General features: G+C 41.3%; 1 protein-coding gene across 1 annotated transcript in view; it reads left to right on the plus strand.

Annotated features, from left to right (window-relative positions):
- Nucleotides 1-20,509, plus strand: part of TTC27 (tetratricopeptide repeat domain 27) — a 202,724-nt gene that overhangs the window by 125,997 nt on the left and 56,218 nt on the right. Inside the window, exon 11 of the mRNA XM_045011797.1 lies at nucleotides 17,175-17,270. Within this exon, the coding sequence (XP_044867732.1) occupies nucleotides 17,175-17,270 (96 nt within the window). The remainder of the gene's footprint in view (nucleotides 1-17,174; nucleotides 17,271-20,509) is intronic.

The raw sequence follows: 20,509 nt of genomic DNA on the forward strand, positions 1-20,509 counted from the left end.
CCAGCCTTAAAATTTAACCTGATCTGAGGAGGATTTCCTGGCACCTGCCCCTGCAAGAAGAATCCCATTGAATAACACCTTTAAAGAAGATGCTCCTTTCCTTCAGGACTTTAGGAGTTTAAGGATGTAGATGATTATGGAGGATTTTGTGGCCTAAAAACATAGGAACATAGGGTTCTGTGAAGGAGAAATGGAAAGAGGAATTGTAATTTGGTCACATAAGTGGGGGATAAATTACCAGAGTTAAGAAAGGAGAGATGGATACAGATGTTACAAACATTGTACTTATAGCTGTCTGGCATTTTCTATCATTTAAAACAGTGGTTCTCAAAGCCAGACCACCCCTTGTTTACCTGCCGCGTCTGCAAGTTCAGCTGATTGTGGCTCCCACTGTCCGTGGTTTGCCGCTGCAGGAAGTGGTGTGGGTCGAGCGATGTGTTGGCCGCCCTTCCTGCAGCCCCCACTGGCCTGGAGCGGTGAACCGTGGCCAGTAAACAAACTGGCCCAGCCCACCAGGGGCTTTCCCTGAACAAGGGGCGGACCGGCTTTAAGAACCACTAATTTAAAATATATCAGAATCAGAAAGTTATATTACTAGGACAGCACTGTGCCAGAAAAGTGAGGACTGTGAAAGACACATCAGAGTAAAGGTGAATGTCTGAATTGTCTACTTGTATAGTCAATTAAAGAAGTATGGGACTTGATGCTTTAATGAATTTTTAAATGGCCCAGTTCTCTGAAATAAGGATCATATTAAATGTAATAGATTCTCGGTGTTTGTTAGAACAAAGAAGAGTCAGGAAAAATTGACTAAAGCTTATAAAGGTGGCATAGCGGCAATATACCTTTATGCTGAGTTTAACATAACATTTTAATCCCATTGTGGATGAATAAATAGTTGTCAACTGCAAGTAAAAGCAGAGGTTAAAAAGTAGACTGAACAAATCATGAGTGTATAGAGGTACCTCAATGTGTTTCAGCTTCAGGGATTCACCATAAATAGGTATGCAAATACACATTTATAAGATCAGGTTATTTTTTAAAAAGGGGATCTGTTTTATAATTATTCCATAAAATAACTGCTTAAGAGCTAAATTAAAATAAATAGACAAAATATATCTTACATCAAAAAAGCTCCTTTTGCACCATCCACTCCTCTCCCAAAGTAACCATCTTCCCCCCAAAGCCTGTCAAATAAATGGCTTTTGCAGCATGCCCAGACGTTTCCAAGTGTAGGCAATTTTAGATCAAAGCAAGTTCAAGAATCACAGAGCCAACCCCCTTGGTCCAGCTCAGGCATAATGCTTGTGTAATTTTTTTAAAAGTTAGTTTAGTACATATTGAAAATGTTTCAGCTTTGTTCTGAATATTTCTTCCAGTAGGTGGTTTGTTGATAGTTATTATTGTGCTGCTTTATCCATTGCAGGAAATAAGATGCTGATCTGGTTTTAATTTTAGAAGTATTTAAAGTGCAAGAATCTGAAAATAGATGTGGGTGGAATAAATTGTAGTGTATAGAAGTTGAAATAGGTAAGAATATGTTTGTAGTTAATTGACCGTGTAACTCTCCATTATTAGAGTCCTGCAAACCTGTAGATATCACGGACCATGTTTGCGGAGCAAATGCAGATACGAATTCTGTATCTGGGCAAGGTTCTAACCGTTATTAATCCTCAGTCTATCTTGATATACATGCTAATTTGTTTCCACTACTGTATAAATATAGTATCAGTTGGGTTTTTAATACAGAAAATCTTTATTTTTTTTTTTATTTTTTTTTTAACATCTTCCCACCATGGTCTAAATCTAACACAGTGTATTAGGTGTGGTTCTAATTCAGAATCTTCCTTACTATTAGAAATGATGCTTCTCAGCAGGAATAGTAGCTGTAATTTCACATAAACCATGATGTGGAAAAAGAATCCCATCACATTTGCTTCAAGTATAGTAACAAAAGCTGAAAGAAATTGCACTCAAGTTTAGAAAATAGAGAAAAATTAGAGTAGAGTCTTAGACCATTATATTAGAAACATTTTTTTGTTATATAGGTCAGCACCACAGACAACTACATGGAAATCTTGAGCAGATTTATTTCTTAAATGTCAGTTAAGAATTTGATTTGATTAGACCAGATTTAGCAATAAAATTAGAACTGTGTGATATAAGCCTCCCAGATTTTTATGCCTAAACCCAAAGGGTATTGGTTCAGAATTACTGGGGTGGAATGAAGTGTGGAATGTTGTAAGAAAGGTATTAGAACCAGCGACAAACCTTGTTAATGGAGAAATAATGAAGAAAAATGAGGATCATTTGTTTGTAGATAAAGGTCCAGAAATTAAAGAAGGAATGGAATGTACAGTAACAATTTAATTACTGAGGGGAAAATTATTTTCCTTTTTTCTGGCTTGATGACAATACAAGTATAGAAACTGAATCTAAAAATGAAAATACTACTGCTAGAAACGTATCTGTAAATGAGATACTGGAGGAGCAAGTTGTAAATGCTCTTCCCAACAGGCCCTCCAACAAAAACAGAATCCCCAACATTCCAAAAAACAAAATCTATAATTTATAAATTTACAAGAGAGGGGAGTGTGTGTGAAGCTAAATTATGGTGACTGTGTGTGGTTGCTGCACCTCTGATGTCTGGAATAGGCATTTAACAGACTTGTCAGTTGGAAGCAGCTGCTCTGGAGTCTGAACCCAAGAGCAAAGGGGGCTGGATGTAACTTGTGAATAAGGACTCACATGCTGGGCTAACTCAACTTATTTCATTGTTTTATTTTTTCCTTGTCTTTCCAATCCAATGACAGTTATGGAATCAAAATACTTACTTATTTCAGAGGATCCCAAATTGGTCTTTTGAGCAGTTTGTGTTGCTTCATGGAGAGCTGGATGGTCACTGGCTCTCTTCATTGTTTTCACTTTCTTTTACAGTTATCTAGTGTAACGATGCTGCTTCTGGTGGAACACAACTGAGAGCATCAGTTCAGGACAAACTGCTTAGAGCAGGGCAATTACAGCCCAAAGCTGGGTTTCCTTTATTATTAAGGCACGCCAAACCAGCCAAACAGAGAGGACTTCGGTCTCACCCCACTGGCTAACCATAAGTCATACAAGCAATTCCCTTAGACACTCCAGTTTCCCAGTATCACCACCAGTGCCACTCGTTATGGGGATGAATGGTTATGAAAACCAATACCCCAATAAAAGAAAAAAGGTTCTCCCGATCCCAAAGGACCAAGCATCAGACCCAGGTCAATATACAAATCAGATATTACCCACAAATCATGCTGTTGCTAATCCTTTAGAATCTAAAATCTAAAGGTTTATTCATAAAAGAAAGAAATATAGATGAGAGCTAGAATTGGTTAAATGGAATCAATTACGTACAGTAATGGTAAAGTTCTTGGTTCAGGCTTGTAGCAGTGATAGAATAAACTGCAGGCTCAAATCAAGTCTCTGGAGTATATCCACAGCTTGGATGGGTCATTCAGTCCTTTGTTCAGAGCTTCAGTGTAGCAAGGTTCCTCCAGAGGTAAGAAGCAGGATTGAAGACAAAATGGAGGGGTTTCCAGGGCCTTTTATATTCTTCCTCCCTTTGTTCTCCAGTGCAAAATCACAGTAACAAGATGGAATTTTTAGCCACCTGGGCAAGTCACATGTCCATGCATGACTCAGTTTGCAGGCAGCAGCCATTGCTCACATGCTAGTTTGAACTTTCCCAGGAAGACTTCTCATGTGGATTGGCATCTCCTAAGGTCCATTGTCAGTTAAGTGTTTCCTGATTGGGCACTTAATCTGCAAATTCCTTTCTCAAGAAGCTGACCAAAAGCTTCACTAATGCTACTTAGAATCAAACACATTGAGATATAAGTACATAGCCAATATTAATAACTTCAACTACAAAATTGATACATGCATGGAGATAGCATAATTATAACCAGCAGATCAATGTGGACACAAGAACAAATGGATATAAAGTGGACACTAGGAGGTTTAGACTTGAAAATAGACGAAGGTTTCTAACCATTAGAGGAGTGAAATTCTGTAACAGCCTTCCAAGGGGAATAGTGGGGGCAAAAGACATATCTGGCTTTAAGACTAAGCTTGATAAGTTTATGGAGGGGATGGTATGATGGGATAGCCTAATTTTGGAAATTAATTTGGCAACTGATCTTTGATTATCAGCAGGTAAGTATGCCCAGTGGTCTGTGATGGGATGTTAAATGGGGTGGGATCTGAGTTACTACAGAGAATTCTTTCCTGGGTGCTTTCTGGTGAGTCTTGCCCATATGCAGGGCCAGCTCTACAGTTTTCTCCGCCCCAAGCAGCGCGTGGAATTGCCGCCATGGATGGCGGGGGAAGTCCGTGCGCCTTAGGGTGGCAGGCGCGTTTCCACGGCGGTGGCAATTTGGTGGCAGCTTCTATGTTTAGCTGAAGCCCCCGCGGACAGCTAAACATAGAAGCTGCCGCCGAATTGCCGCTGCCACGGAAACGCGCCTGCCGCCCTAAGGGCGCACGGACTGCCCCCGCCCTCCGCGGCGGCAATTCCGCGCGCTGCTTGGGGGCAAAACAACAGGGACTGCCACCCCTTGCAGAATGCCGCCCCAAGCACCAGCTTGGAATGCTGGTGCCTGGAGCCGGCCCTGCCCACATGCTCAGGGTTTAACTGATCGCCATATTTGGGGTCAGGAAGGAATTTTCCTCCAGGGCAGATTGGCAGAGGCCCTGGAGCTTTTTTGCCTTCCTCTGCAGCGTGGGGCATGGGTCACTTGCGGGAGGATTCTCTGCACCTTGAGGTCTTTAAACCACAATTTGAGGACTTCAATGATTCCATAGGTTAGGGTTTGTTACAGGAGTGGGTGGGTGAGATTCTGTGGCCTGCGTTGTGCAGGAGGTCAGACTAGATGATAGAATCATAGAATCTCAGGGTTGGAAGGGACCTCAGGAGGTCATCTAGACCAACCCCCTGCTCAAAGCAGGACCAAACCCAGCTAATAGAATCATAGAATCTCAGGGTTGGAAGGGACCTCAGGAGGTCATTTGATCATAATGGTCCCTTCTGACCTTAAAGTTTGAGTCTATGAATCATAACCTTTCCACAGACACCTTACTAGACCTCCTTTGTACAAGATTTGGTGCAACTATATGACCTTGGTTGCAACAATGATCTATACGGTCCCAGTTCACGTCAATAGCATCACCTCTAGTCCAGGGGTTCTCAAACTTCATTGCGCCATGGCCCCCTTCTGACAACAAAAATTACTACACGACCCTAGGAGAGGGAACCAAAGCCGGAGCTGCAGACGCTGTGTAAGTCAATGTAAGTTATGTCAATTTAAGTAAAGTAACTCACGTAACTTAACTAGCGTAACTAAAATCAACTTACAGCATTAGTGTAGACAAGGCCTCAAAACTGTCAACATTGACATCGCTAGCTGGGAAGATGCAGCTAACAGTCTATGCTGGGGGGCTGCTCTGGAACAGGGAGCCAGAGGCAGAGGAAAGGTGGTTGAGGGTAAAATGAAGAAAGCAAAGAGGAAAGCACAGCAGGCCTCAGGTGCTAATAGTGTGCTGGCTTCATCTTATGGCCCTGTGCTTTACACCTGTATTAACTGTGGAATTGGACTCTTCAGTCACTCATGATGCTGTAGCATGACACAGTAATTGAATTGTTTTGGTGCTTACAGAACCATTTCTCAAGCTGGAAGGGTGCCATTATATTACCATATATTGTGTGTTTGCTGGGTCGGGCTCAGCCATTGAAAGAGTGTTTTCTGCCAAGTAGTTTCTTAACAAAAGTTAACTAGATATCTCTCAGGTTTTTATGTTAGTTAGGGCAGTCATGTTTGGGAAAGAATGAAATGTTATAAAGAGGAAAAACAGTAAGAATCTGACTATTTTGAAACAGTTTAATCAAAGGCAGGAGTAGAGAGACTGAACTTGTTTTTTGTGTTCTGCCCCCACTGAGACTCTCCAAGTCAAATTAACAAAAGATGTGTTGTAATTTGTAATTGATTGAGAAGAGTAAAAATGCAGACCCAAAAGAGCTGCGCCTTTTTTTTTTTTTTGTCAAATACATTCCCACCATCTTCTGACACTTGTCACCACAAGAAGGAACTGTTATTGTTAAAGCTTAGGTTAATTGAATCTCTGTGGTTTAGAAGCTTGTACTCAGATTGACTAGTTAGATAAAAGAGTAGATGTAAATGTTTTCTCCACTTTGTGGGCTCTTCAGGAAAAAAAAGTAATATTATTGGTAACATGAAGCAGTCATCCAGTTTCAGTGCATGTGGTAGGTCAAAACTGAAATACCTGGAAGATGGAACATTTCATTCATTTTCTACATTTTTACCTCTGTAAAAGAATAGGGTACTGTTAACAACAAAGCCTCTACTTACAAAGAGAGAGAGAGAGGCAGGAAATGAATAATTTGTGACTGATAACCATGTCTTAGAGACTTTTCACTAATATCCTTTTTCTTTTTTAATTGTTTATTGAATGGAGTTGTCTTTTTTTTAAATATAATAATCAAATTCCTAGGGTTTTCTAATATGTGTATTTTTAAATTATAAAAGCTATTTTGCAATCTCACAAGCATTTATCAGTGCAGAATCTTTATTTTATGAAATCAAGTTGAGATGAGGCTTTTTCTAATTGCTTACATAAAGAGTGCATTGATATTTTTATGTATTCTTCATAAACATACCATGAGTTAGTTAAATGAACTGCAGGTACATCAGATTTGTTCGACTTAAACCATATAGTAATAGAAAATTTGCAAGATGGTTCCTTCTGAATGTTCTCTTCTGGACAGTGTAAACACAGTAACAGGTGAAAAGGATCATAAGGAGACATGACTTTATTCAAATAACATACATGTATAAACAATGAAGTACGGTACTTAAAAATATTTTTTTAAAAGATTGATTTGGCCATCTCATTGTGTTTGTGTCTTTGAGGATGAACTCAGTCTCTCAAAGAATGCAGCTGTTATGCCGTTAGCCCAAGTTTTTGACATAATTTTTTCAGCATATCTCTTATTGTAATGCCTGACTTGGGAAAAAGGTTGCAGTATAAAGCAATAAATGGTATCTAATTTCTATTTCCTGTCCAAAATATAGATAACAGCCCTTGATATAATGATTCTTTGCCCATGGTCTTTTCTTAAAGGAGATATCAGTGGAAACTTTGGAGGCATTACATTTGCAAATGTTGGAAAATCCCTACATCTAAACAGCGATGGGGAAATATCCTATGTTCTGTTTAGGGTGATGCTAAGCATCTGTAGAGCTAAATAAGTTGGCTAATACCTAGAGCAATATCCCACTCACCAAAGGCTGGCCTGAAGAAGCCCATTCTTGTAAGTCCAGGGAGACGAGAAAGGGCTGACTACCTCTCTTGGGTTTAAAGAATGAGGAGTACTTGTGGCACCTTAGAGACTAAGGTCTCTAAGGTGCCACAAGTACTCCTTGTTTTTTTGGTTGATACAGACTAACACGGCTACCACTCTGAAACCTGTTTCTTGGGTTTGACCTGCCTCAACCCAGCTCATAAAGGTCCTTGTCCTCAGTTTTTTCTCAGTCCTGCTGATACTTCCTCTGGTAGTGCTTAACAGTCCTTTCATATCACAGATACTCTATCAGCATTGACAACAGAGGAGCCAGAAAGGTTGCAGTGAAATATGCTGCAGCACTTCTGCCTGCCTAATGTGCCCAGAAAGACACTATACTAGTAGAGTGCAGAGACCAAGTATGGACTGAGAGAAAGGAACGATGGGGAGAATGTACTATGTTCTTTGCTGACACATGCTCAGATTCAGCAAGGTGTTTAAACATATGCATAACTTTAAACTTGTAATTCCATTGACTCGAAAGGCTACTTGTGCTTAAAGGTGTTCAGTCAGAGCCATAGTTGTGACACAGGATATGCCTGACCAGTACATTAATGTATGAAAGAGCTAAGAGTCTTTCACCATTGTTTGAAGGTAAGTTCTACTATTAATTAGAATAATTTATTAGAAACGTGTGTAAAATATGCAAGTATTCATATTAAGCCACTAATGTTAGTTTTTTGTTCACATTGTTTTAAGAGAAACATTAAACTACTGAACGTGTACATTATCTACACAAATTGTTCGAGTGCATAACAGTGTTTACCTCTCAAATCTGTGGAAGATACATTTTTACACATGCATAAAAACAGCAGAACCTTAAAACTTGAAACTTGCATGTTGCTACTCTTCATTGTGGAATAGTTAGTGTCAGGTTTTTTGGTGTTTTGGGGAACAAATAACTCCCATAAAAATAACATTTATAAGTGACTTGAAATATGGATAAAGTTCACTCCCATTAATATGAAATTTCTGTTAAGTTTGTCATTGGATAGTTGCTGGTGGAATTATCAATTGGGGTTTCAGCACTCTGCGAAGGCATGAGTAGGTCATAAGACTGAGAATAGAAATTCATCCATCATAAATACTTTCAATTTCTTGTGACTTTTTATAAAGGTTTCTTTCCAGACTTTGTTTCGAAGCATTGAGACCTAACTAAAAGTGATTTTTGGTGGCAAGTTTGGGGATTGGTTTGACCAATTTTAAGTTATCAGCGTATGAAAAAATAACTTAAATGCAAAAACAGTTAAAATAACTAATGCACAGCTGCAGTTTAAAATGAATTTATAGGGAAAAAATAGTATGTTTCACATTATTTAAAAACAGTATGGTAAAATGAAATTCAAGTCATAAAACAAATGCTCAAAGGGGCAGAATTAAGATTTTTGCATGCATGCACTGTTTCTGTTCTCATTTGGAATCTTGCTGAAGGAAACTGTCCTGTTGTTTCCATCTGGGTGAGGCTACAGGAAGTTGGGACTAGATCATATTTTGGGAGGATGGTGACCCCAAACTCTAGAGATCAGGTGGCAGTGCCCTTTACAGCCTTAATGTAGTTATTGACATGTTATATTTGATACAATAATCAAGGGGTTCTTGTTAAGAATACCTGATTGAATGGTTCATAAACCATTCATAATACAGTCATTTAGGTTTGGAAACTCCCACCTTGCCAGAAATCCCCCAATTGGAATATTTTTCAACTGAGCCTGGTTTTAAGTCTGAGATTGTGTTTTCTAGCACTAATTAAATTGCTGTAGCCAACCAATCTTTTGCTTTTGCTTTTCCAAACTGCTCTCTCAGTCATTAGCTTTACAGCATAGATGGCCTGTGCTATTAGACTTATGAATTTATTTTAACAGACTTTAAAGCTGCTCTCATACCATCTAATCTTATAGTGGTCTGTGACAGACCACTCCAGGTCTTAAAGAATACTATTTTTGACCTTTGAAGTAAGCTCATAACCTACTAGGAAGGATGGAAACGTGAAAGAAGGGCTATAAGGGACATAAAAGGACTCCCGGGCCACCCTCTGCTCCCTGGCAATATATACACCTGCCCAAAAAAGAAAATACTACAGGCAGTCCTACAAACCTAGACTGGTGACTCAACAGTTTTATCATTAGCCATCTTATGATTCTCCTAGTAAGAGACCAAGGGTACCTAAGTCTCATTTCACTACACCTTCCACATCTACAGCACTGTCTTAACCCCATCCCCCAGCTAAAAGATATTTTTGTCAGAAGTTCAAGAGCTGCAAACCATCAGGGATGCCAGCACTATCCAATCCCTGCATCTCCTTTCAGGGTCATTTAATACTTTTTTTCCCCTCACAAAAAGTTACCCCGTTCACCAAACTCCACCTATGCTGCTTTCAGGCATGGCTCCAAACACTGTATTCCCCAATCAAACATAACATAAATATCATGATTACAGTTCCTTCCAGAGTAATGTCATCTCTAATGTGGTAGAAGTATCTCCATCAAGTATGTGTGGGCATTCCCTTCCTGTCCCTTTCACTGGACAAGACGATCATCATAAATGTCTCCCTTTTTGGCTGGGGAGCCTGCATGGACGGCCACACAGCACAGGGTGCTTGGATGCCCTGAAAGGCCAGGATTCACATCCACCTTTTGGAACTTCAGGTACTCGGAGAAACTTGCAAGACTTTTTTTTGCAATTTAACTAGTCCCACCATTTTCACATATCAGACAACGTAATGACCGTCTTTTACTCAACAAACTGGAATGGGTGAGATCCATTCCCCTGTGTATAGAAGTGGTCACCTTATGGAATTGGTGTATCAAGAATATAATCACTGTGTTGGCATCTTACTCCTGGGAACTTAGAATATGTTGGCGGACCACCTTAGCAGGCATTTTGTCATTGATCACAAGTGGGAGTTGCGCAACAGTGTCTTTGCTCAATAGGGGAATCCCACTTGCGATCTGTTTGCCTCCCAAATGAACAGGAAATGCAGCATTTACTATTCCAGAGGAACTCTAGGTCTGTACTCTCAGGGCAATGCCTCCATCTCCCCTGTCAGACCATCTGAGCTTTGTCTTTCCTCCCTTATTGCTCCTACCTTGGGTCTTATGGAAGATTTGTCAGGACCGGGCATGAGTCAACCTAATTTCCCCCAATTGGCCCAAACAGTTTAGGTTCCCGAATCTCCTACAAATGTCATCTCGTCCTCCAATCAGTATCTGGTCCTTTCCTGATCACTTGACCCAGGAGACGGGCAGGATCAAGCATCCCAACCCCAAAGCACTTCATCTCAAGGCTTGGTTTTGGATAGGTGTCAGCCCTAGAATGTTCCTGCTCTGAAGCCATCCAAACCATCCTCAATAATAGCAGAAAAGATTGGAAGTATTTTGTCATCTGGACACAGCAGAAATATGTATCTGTTGAGTATCCTGATAGTCCCAAATAAGGGGAATATCTTATTTCTCTCAAAATGGCTGGGCTCTCATTGAGTTCTCTAAGAGTCTACCTGTCAGTAGTCAGTGCATGCCGTGCACCATCAGATGATTATTCAATTTTTACTCACCTATTAGCTAACAGATTCTTGAAAGACCTAATAAGAACCTTCCCAACAGAAAGGAAACCTACTCTTAACTCAGACTTAAACCTTGTATTTTTGGCACTCACTTAAGCCACTGTTTGAACCACTAGTTCCATGTTCCATGTTTCACCTATCAATTAAAGTTCCATTCCTTATGGCCATCAGCTCAGCCAGAAGGGGTGCATGAACTTGGAACCCTAATGGCAGATCCGCCATATGCTAAATTTCATGAGGACAAATTCTCTTTCATACATATGACGTTCACCCCCAAGGTAGTTTTGGAGTATCTCACATAAACCAGTCAATCTTCTTACCTGTGTATTTTCCCAAATCTCTTGCATCTGAGGAAGAGAGGCAATTTCATTCCCTCCATGTGCGACACACTGTGGCCTTGTATCTACAAAGAACAAAACCAAGCAGAAGATCGCCTAGTCTATTTCTCATTGTAGAAAAATGAATCCGAGGTCAAGCTGTATTCTCCCAGACAACCTCTAAATAGATCTCTAGCTGTACCCTGCTCTGTTACCAGTTGGTACTCAGGATCTGAGGGTTCAATCTACAAGAGCACAAACAGCCTCAGTGGCAGCGTTTCAGGATGTACCTCTACTTGACATTTGCAGGCAGCTACGTGGAGTTCCATCTACACGTTCATGAAATATTATACTCTAGTACAGAACTCATCCACTGATACATCCTTTGGGGGCAGTGGTTGTACAAGCAACTGCATCCTCACACCCTCCCCCTCTTTGCTGACTGCTTGTCCATCACCCAAAGTAGAATATGCAGAGGCTATGTCTACACAGGGCTAAAAGACACGTCCTCCCCAGCCTGGACTAGCAGCTGAGCCTGGCACAGAGTAGGAGCCACCAGCTGGGTCTTCCCCAGTTCTGCCTTCTGCCCCACAGTGATTTACCTCTCTGCCGGCTGCCCTGTGCACCCAAAACATAGTGCTGGGGTTGATCGCATGACCGCTCTTGTGGCTTCCCTTTGTTTCCCCATCACAAAGTCATTTTTCTGCAGGGGACATAAATTCTGTGCATGTGCAGTCGCGCAGAATTCCCCCAAGAGTATGGAATAGAAACTGGCCCACCTAACCCAGATTCCCTATTAGCTGTCCAGTTTGATGTTAGTCAGCAAGGCAAATTGTCCAGAGGGACTTCAACATCTGGGTATGTTGAAAAACCTTTCTGTTTACACAGGCTTTTCCCGAAGGCAGTGATTAAGTAGGGAGGATTTTTTTGGAGTGGGATGGGGTGGGGCAGGTTGAGTGTGTGAGAGAATTGCTCATTTAGTTTTGTTGACTTTTTAAGTTTTATTGATTTATAGTTGTATGGTTTATTTTCAGCTATGGAGTAAGGGTAGGATTCTCCCTCCCTACATGCTAGCCACATTTTAAATTTTCAAGCATCATTTAGAAACATATAGTTCAATACTCTCCCAGTGATCTATTATCCACAGATCATTGGCATACTCAACCATAACTGCTCCCTGTTCTTAAAACATACTTGGGAGCACTTAAATCTATGAATTATAAGAACTGCTGTGGTCTGTTGCATTTTTTCTTATCTAGGGAGCTTTTAATCTTCAGATACTTTCATGTGTAGTAATTTGGAACTGCAGACAGAGTACAGTCATTACTTTCTGTTGGATGGGGGTGGGGAGTCTTTTTTTTATATATATATATATATATATATATATATATCCATATCCATATTCTAATGCAGCATTTTATTTACATTAAGCTGTTTCCAAGCATCCAGCATAGCAGATGGAGTTAATTGGGCATTTTCTGATGAATCCTTTTGCTTCCAGAAAATGCCGTTGCTTCAAAATTAAAGCTTGCTGCAGGAATCCATGTCAATTTCAATGAAATTACATTTTAAAGATAAATAAAACAAAGCATTTTGCTATAGTTGAAAAGGAATGTGAGACGTTGGACTCCATAATGCTTTATAGAAATATGCTTATGAGTGTAAATGACATAACTGGAATATGTTTTATGCTAGATATGTCATGTAACATATCTTTGCAAAGGTTATGTTCTACTGAATGTATTCAACCTATTTGTATGCATGTATCATTTTTATATCTAAAGTTATGAGCGTTGGCTCTGCTTGTATTTAAAGTGTTTGCTGCAGGAAGCACATAAGGCAGATTTGGTCAACATAGTGTGAAGGGGTTATTCAGGTAATTGGGCGTAATTAGCTGACAGTAGACTTAAGGAGATGCCAATCTACATCTGGGAACACTGAAACTAACATGTAGACAATGGCGTTGGCCTATAAAGAACTGAGTCATGCATGGACATGTGACTTGCCCATGTGACTCCAAAACTCCATCTTGTAACTATGATTCTGCACAGAAGAACACAAGAGGTTTTCACCCACAAGAGAGAGACCATGGAAACCCCTCCATTTGGTCTTCAGCTGGCTCAGAAAATAGCCTTTCCACCCCAAAGAGATGCCTGAAAGAAACTGGAATAAAGGACAGTAACTACATGGATGTGAGTGATTGCTGGACCTTCGTTCTGTCTGTTATTACTTGGAACCGCCTAAATCCTACTTTTTATATTTTAATAAAATCACGTTTTACTCATTAATTAACCGAGAGGAAGTATTAATAGCTGGGGGTGGGGTTGGGGGTGCAAACAGCTGTGCATATCTCTCTATCAGTGTTATAGAGGGCGAACAATTTGAGTTTACCCTGTATAAGCTTTATACAGAGTAAAACGGGTTTATTTGGGGTTGGATCTCATTGGGAACTGGGTATCTGAGTGTTGGAGACAGGAGCACTTCTTAAGCTGTTTTCAGTTAAGCCTGCAGCTTTTGGGGGACGTGGTGCAGACCTGGGTCTGTGTTTGTAGCAAGCTAGCGTGTCTGGCACAACCAGGCAAGGTACTGAAGTCCCAAGCTGCCAGGGAAAACAGGCTTAGAGATAGTCTCAGCACATCAGGTGGCAGTCCCAAGGGGGTTTCTGTGACCCAACTTGTCATAGAATTTTTTTGTTTCAAAATTACTTACTATAAAATAAATTTTGAAATTATATTATACACTATAATATATAAAACAAAAAAGTCTAAATCGAACAAAACATTTAGATTTTAATGAAATGGAGCACTTGACCCAAAACTAGTCTTTTCCAGAACATTTTGAAATTTTTGTTTGTTTTCTTTCAATTCGGAGTAAAACCAAACCTGAAAAATCACAGAATTTCCCACCAAACAGAAACTCTGATTCCTGCACAGCTCTTGTAAAATAATAATACACACCTAATGAACTGGACAGTTTTACTGTTATCTTCTGCTTTACTGGAATGTGTATAGAAAAATGTAGCCTACACTTCTAAGTAATGTCAGAATACAGTTTGCAACTATAGACCGTGGTCAATTAACTTCTTTATCTAAATCATCTTGTTTTGCACAGCGTATTAAAAAAATGGTTTGAATCCCTCCTTGGACTACATAGAACGATGCATAAGAATGTGACATTACTAGTCTGTTTCTTTGTGGTTTAATGGAAGACCCCGTACATACATCTCAGCCAGGCACCTGAGATAGATTCTAATTAATCTCTGAGACTAGGGCTCCATAGAAACAATTTCATGGGAGAGAATTTAAACAAAGGCCAAGATTTTAAAAAGTAAGTGTTTAAAGCTAGGCTTGTAATCCACAGTCAGGCTCCTAAATCACTGACTTGATTTTCAAAAGTGCAAAGCACCCAACAGCATCCACTGAAGTCACCATAGGTGCTGGAACTAGGAGTGCTGAGGGTGCTGCTGCACCCCTGGGCTTGAAGTGGTTTCCATTATATATAGGGTTTACAGTTTGGTTCAATGGCTCTCAGCACCGCCCCCTATAAAAATTGTTTCAGCACTGCTGGAAATCACTGATATTTCCGAGTTGCTCAGTAATTTTAAAATCATATCACTGAGATTGCTAACATTAGGCACCTATTTTTGAAATTCTTGAGCTAGCTTAGTAAATCAGTAGCTAGAGTTTTCAAAATGTATTGCCCCCACAGATCACAACCCAACTTCTCCACTTCTTTGGGGTATTTGTATTTTCTGCCCTAGTGGACAACAATTGAGAGAGAAAGGACCAGACATGTCTCTAACTTGTCTCTGTGCTGAACTGTGTGTACATAGTGGCAAGAGGAGCCCTTTTAGGGTTCTGCTTTAAGTGGTTGAGTTCAATATGAGATTTGATGGTCAGACTAATTATGTGAAAGCAAGTAACCCATCTCTGGCCTTACACGCACTTCCATTTTAAATATGTGGATTTATTGGTACATCCATCTGAAGGAGATTCTTTCTTTAAAATTCCTAATCTACTTTCTAGTTGTAAATAATTCATACTGTTTTTTTCTTATCCTGCTAGCTCTGTTGAATTTCTATATGTTGACTTGAGACAGGTTTACTGTGCAAAACTAACTTACGGAGATAGACGGGAGGCAAGAACGTACATTTCTCTCTCATAAATTCACATTTGTCCTGAAGAAAAACATGAATTAAGTTGTCTTCCCAATTAGACCAGTGTATTCTATGTTAGAGGTGTGGTTATGAAAGTCTGACTTGGAGAACAGTGGGCTTTACTTTGGTGTGTTTTTTCCCTACAGACTTCAGACTTAAGGTAATTCAGTGTTCTCTCTCACAGAAAAAGCTAACTAGGCACTGAAATATATAAGCTGATATCACCTTAACTCCAGTCATCTTATCTTTTGTCAAATATTCTTACATAGCAGCATTTATTCAACATATGCATAGTGGCTGGGTTTTTATTGTTTAGGTTTTTTAAATTACTAAATTGTTTGGGTGGGAATTAGAAATTTGATTCATTCTTGTTCTTGCTTTATGCAATGTAAGGTTCTGCTGTATTTGATAAGGTTTGTATGCTCTTGGAAGTTTGATTTTATGTATGTTTTAGTATATAATGGAGGGTTTAAATTTGATTAATTGTCTTGTATGTAAGTATAGCCCATCTCCTTGATAAAAATGTCTATTTTTATCTCATTATAGCATCTGATAAGCAGGGCAGGATTAAGCTTTTGTGTGCCTGGCTCCAAACATATTTGTGGGCCCCCATGCAGGCAATGGAGCATGGCATGGGGAGGTCAGTCTCCAGAGCGAAGGGCCAGCCAGGGGCAATGGGGCATGGCATGGCAGGGGCCTCCCCGCTCCGCCTAGCAGTTGCCAGACGCACAGTGGCTTGCCCAGCTCTGTGGTACGAGCGTGCCCCTTCTCCTCGGGGCAGACCCATGCCGTGCCGGGCAGACCCATGCCGTGCCACACAGCCCCCACACCCAACACAAACACACCCCAAATCTCTATGGCCTTAAATCTCCCCCACCCCGGACCCATTATGCCCAGTGCCCCTCCATACTCCCATCACAAATGCACAACACCCTGCACAACACCACCTCTGCCCTGTATCCCCCTGCCCACAGCCCCACCACAAGTGCCCAGAAACCCCACTCCCTAGTGCCCCAACACACACATCTTCCCCAGCCCCTCACAGCCCAGCACCCCTCCTCCCCCCCCCCCCAAGTTCCTCAGAAACCCACTCCCCCACGCCCTGCCTCTCACCTGCACTTACCGGCCCTGCTGGGAAGTGACTATGTTTGCCAGGCTGATCTGGCAGTGCAGCCAGGGCTGATCCAGGGGCCAGGAATCACTCTGGTCCTTTGGGAGTGGTGTGATCAGCCAGGCCAGGGCCTGACCCGGCCGTGCTCCCTCAGGACCCACTTGCCTGGAGGGGCCCAGCCAAGCCCCCCACATTGGCCCACCTGTCCCCAAACTGACCAAGACTGGCCAGGCTTCTGCACCAGTCTCAGGTGACTCAGCTCTGGGAGACAGGCAGGGCCCCGCAGGTAGTGGGAATCAAAGACTGCCCAGAGCTGGAGGTGCACTGGGGTCCGGCAAGGGGGCAGATAGGAGCCAGTGGGTGGGACCAGGGGCAGAGAGGAGCCCTCGGCTGGGCTGGCAGGGTCTCGGGGGTAGTGCAAGCAGAGCAGGCTGGGGCCCCTTCTGAGCATGGGCCAGGCTCCATGGCACCACTGGCGCCATTGTAAACCCAGTACTGCTGATAAGTTGCACTTGAATACCTGATACTGTTATAGCTGCTGTCTTATAGCTTATATCAAGGGCACTTACAGTCTCAAGCACCTTTTTATACTTAAATAAATCTAAATAATAAGTGAATATGCTTTGTACTTGTAGGCACTTGCAGATCAGTTTGAAGACAAGAAAACATTGGTATCTGAAAGACTGAAGATTTTCTACAGTTGTCAGGTGCCTCCACACTGGGCCATAGAGGTACAAGCTAACAGTGACATTTACTCTAGATACCATCAAATTATATTTGATATTACATGCTATTTTGTGAAGTACCATGTCCTAGAAGCTGCAGTAGAAACCCACTGTCTGCTGCATGTTTCCATATATGAATTGGAAAACTTGTTGAAAAAATTGGATTAACCTAACATAGGAATATGTAGATTTTTTTTTTAAGAAATCAAATTCTAGCACATGTGCAGCTTTTTTATATACGTTTCTATCATACACAGAATTGACTGCTTGCTTCAAGATGTTTGCTTTTAAAACAGCTTTTCTGTATGGTCTTTTCCTTTTTTGCTTTAATGGAAAACGGAATAATAATTCTTCAAAAGAAAAAGGAGCAAATAGAGTTAGGGTGTTCTACGGTTACCAAAATACCATAAATGAAAAGGGATGGTTGCCATTCTTAGGGTTCTGCTTCCTGTCTCTCCACCTACCCATTAATGAGGTAGACCAGGTCTTATAGGAGGTGGGTCATGGCCAGAGTACTCTGGGTCAGTGGGCGAATTAACCCTGTTTGTTTCCATTTTCCACATAAGCCTGAAGTCCTCATATACCTCAGTAAGGTTCTGCCTCCTAGATGTTGGCCTTTCACTTTGGTCCAGGCCCACTCCCCTTCTCCACTATGTGATGGATTTTCTTAAGAATTCCCTCTTTTCCCCTGTGGAATCTGATACCTCGTCCCACAAGAGGACTGCCAAAGCTGAAGCACTTTTATTTTCTAGTCATGCACCTTCTTTTTTTGTAGGAAGAAGAGGGCATTTTTTTCCAGGTATATTTTAATTTTAAGTGGAAGGTCATGCTATTTGAAAGATTTCAGACTGTGCGTAGTCTTATCTGGTGGTATTATATTTAACCCTAAACTTGAAAACTATTAAAATAAGATTCAAGGCTTTGAGGCCAAAAGATTTCCCTAAATCATGCATTTTACTTATTTTTAAATGTTTCCGTTTTATGAGAGTTTTTCCTCTTTTGATACTATGCATACTATCTTAACCAATCATCATTTCTTCCAGTGTTTCCCAAATTATTCCACGTATAATCTTTCAACAAACACGTCAAATAAACACAATCAAACCTAATTTGCATTTCTAGTTTTCAGAGTAAATGTGGCACTTTTCAGTCCAAGCCAATTTTCTAAGTCAATGATAGAAATGCTAAAATAGAGGTATACTACGTAAAGTGTGGCAGTCTTAACTATAGTCATTACCTCTGTCTAAATTTTACCAAGTTTGACCCAGAGAGTAAATTAAATTTTAAATTTTCCTGTATGTGGAATTAAATATTTTCCCTGAATAGACTCATAGCCTTTAAGGTCAGAAGGGACTATTATGATCATCTAGTCTGACCTCCTGCAAAATGCAGGCCACAGAATCTCACCCACTCATTCCTGTAACAAATCCCTAACCTATGTCTGAGTTATTAAAGTCCTCAAATCGTGGTTTAAAGACCTCAAGGTGCAGAGAATCCTCCAGGAAGTGGCCTGTGCCCCATGCTGCAGGGGAAGGCGAAAAACCTCCAGGGCCTCTGCCAATCTGCCCTGGAGGAAAATTCCTTCCCGACCCTAAATATGGTGATCAGTTAAACTTTGATCATGTGGGCAAGACTCACCAGCCAGCACCAAGGAAAGAATTCTCTGTAGTAACTCAGATCTCACCCCATCTAACATCCCATCACAGACCATTGGGCATATTTACCTGCTAATAATCAAAGATGAATTAATTTCCAAAATTAGGCTATCCCATCATACCATCCCCTCCATAAACTTATCAAGCTTAGTCTTGAAGCCAGATATGTCTTTTGCCCCCACTGCTCCCCTTGGAAGGCTGTTCTAGAACTTCACTCCTCTAATGGTTAAAAACCTTCATCTAATTTCAAGTCTAAACTTCCTAGTGTCCAGTTTATATACATTTGTTCTTGTGTCCACATTGGTGCTAAGCCTAAATAATTCCTCTCCCTCCCTGATATTTATCCCTCTGATAGATTTATAAAGAGCAATCACATCTCCTCTCAGCCTTCTTTTGGTTAGGCTAAACAAGCCAAGCTCTTTGAGTCTCCTTTCATAAGACAGGTTTTCCATTCCTCGGATCATCCTAATAGCCCTTCTCTGTACCTCTTCCAGTTTAAATTCATCCTTCTTAAACATGGGAGACCAGAATTGCACACACTATTCCAGATGAGTTCTAACCAGTGCCTTGTATAATGGTACTAACACCTCCTTATCTTTACTGGATTAGTATCCAGATAAAAATAAATACTTTGTAACATATTTAAATTATATTATAGTATACATTTATGCAGAATTACTATTGCTGTAATAAGATGGTGTTATCACTATCATATGTGTATGAATACATGTCAAATTGCAGAGGCTATAGATCCCAATCCTGTAGTGAGATGCTCACAGGTGGATGCTTGCATATGCATAGAGCTCCACTAAATTAATTTGGGCTCCAAACAAGCTTAGGGGGTTTGCCTCCTTTATCTCATTGCAGGATTGGGGCCTTAGTAAATTTCTATATGTTTCCACAAATAAAATTGTGTATTTTATATATGGTAAGCAAGTTTATAATTTCTTTAAAACTGAAGGAGATATTGCTATATTAATCTCTTAAAAAAAATTCAAAGTCTAGAAAACACAGCTTAATACAGGGGTGGGCAAACTTTTTGGCCCGAGGGCCACATCTGGATATGGAAATTGTATGGCGGATCATGAATGCTCACGAAATTGGGGGTTGGGGTGCAGGAGGGGATGAGGCCTCCGGCTGGGGCTCTGGGCTCTGGGGTGGGGCTGGGCATGAGGGGTTGAGGATGCAGGAGGGTGATCCAGGCTGGGACCGAGGAGTTCGGAGCACAGGAGGGGGATCAGGGCTGGAGAAAGGGGTTGGGGCGTAGGGGAATCCAGGGGTGCAGGCTCCGGGTGGTGCTTACTTCAAGCAGCTCTCGGAAGCAGCGGCATGTTCCCCTTCTGGCTCCTACACGGAGGCGCGGCCAGGGGGGGTTCTGCACACTGCCCCATCCACAGGCGCCGTGGTTCCTGGCCAATGGGAGCTGTGGGGGCGGCGCTTGGGGCAGGAGCAGCATACGGAGCCCCCTGGCTGCCCCTGCGTGTAGGAGCTGGAGGTGGGACATGCTGCTGCTTGTAGGAGCCACGCGGAGCAGGGCAAGCCTTCGACACTGCTCCCCAGCTGGAGTACTGGAGTGGGGCAAACCCTAGA

This window comes from Mauremys mutica, chromosome 3 (assembly GCF_020497125.1).
Source record: "Mauremys mutica isolate MM-2020 ecotype Southern chromosome 3, ASM2049712v1, whole genome shotgun sequence".
NCBI lineage: Eukaryota > Metazoa > Chordata > Testudines > Geoemydidae > Mauremys > Mauremys mutica.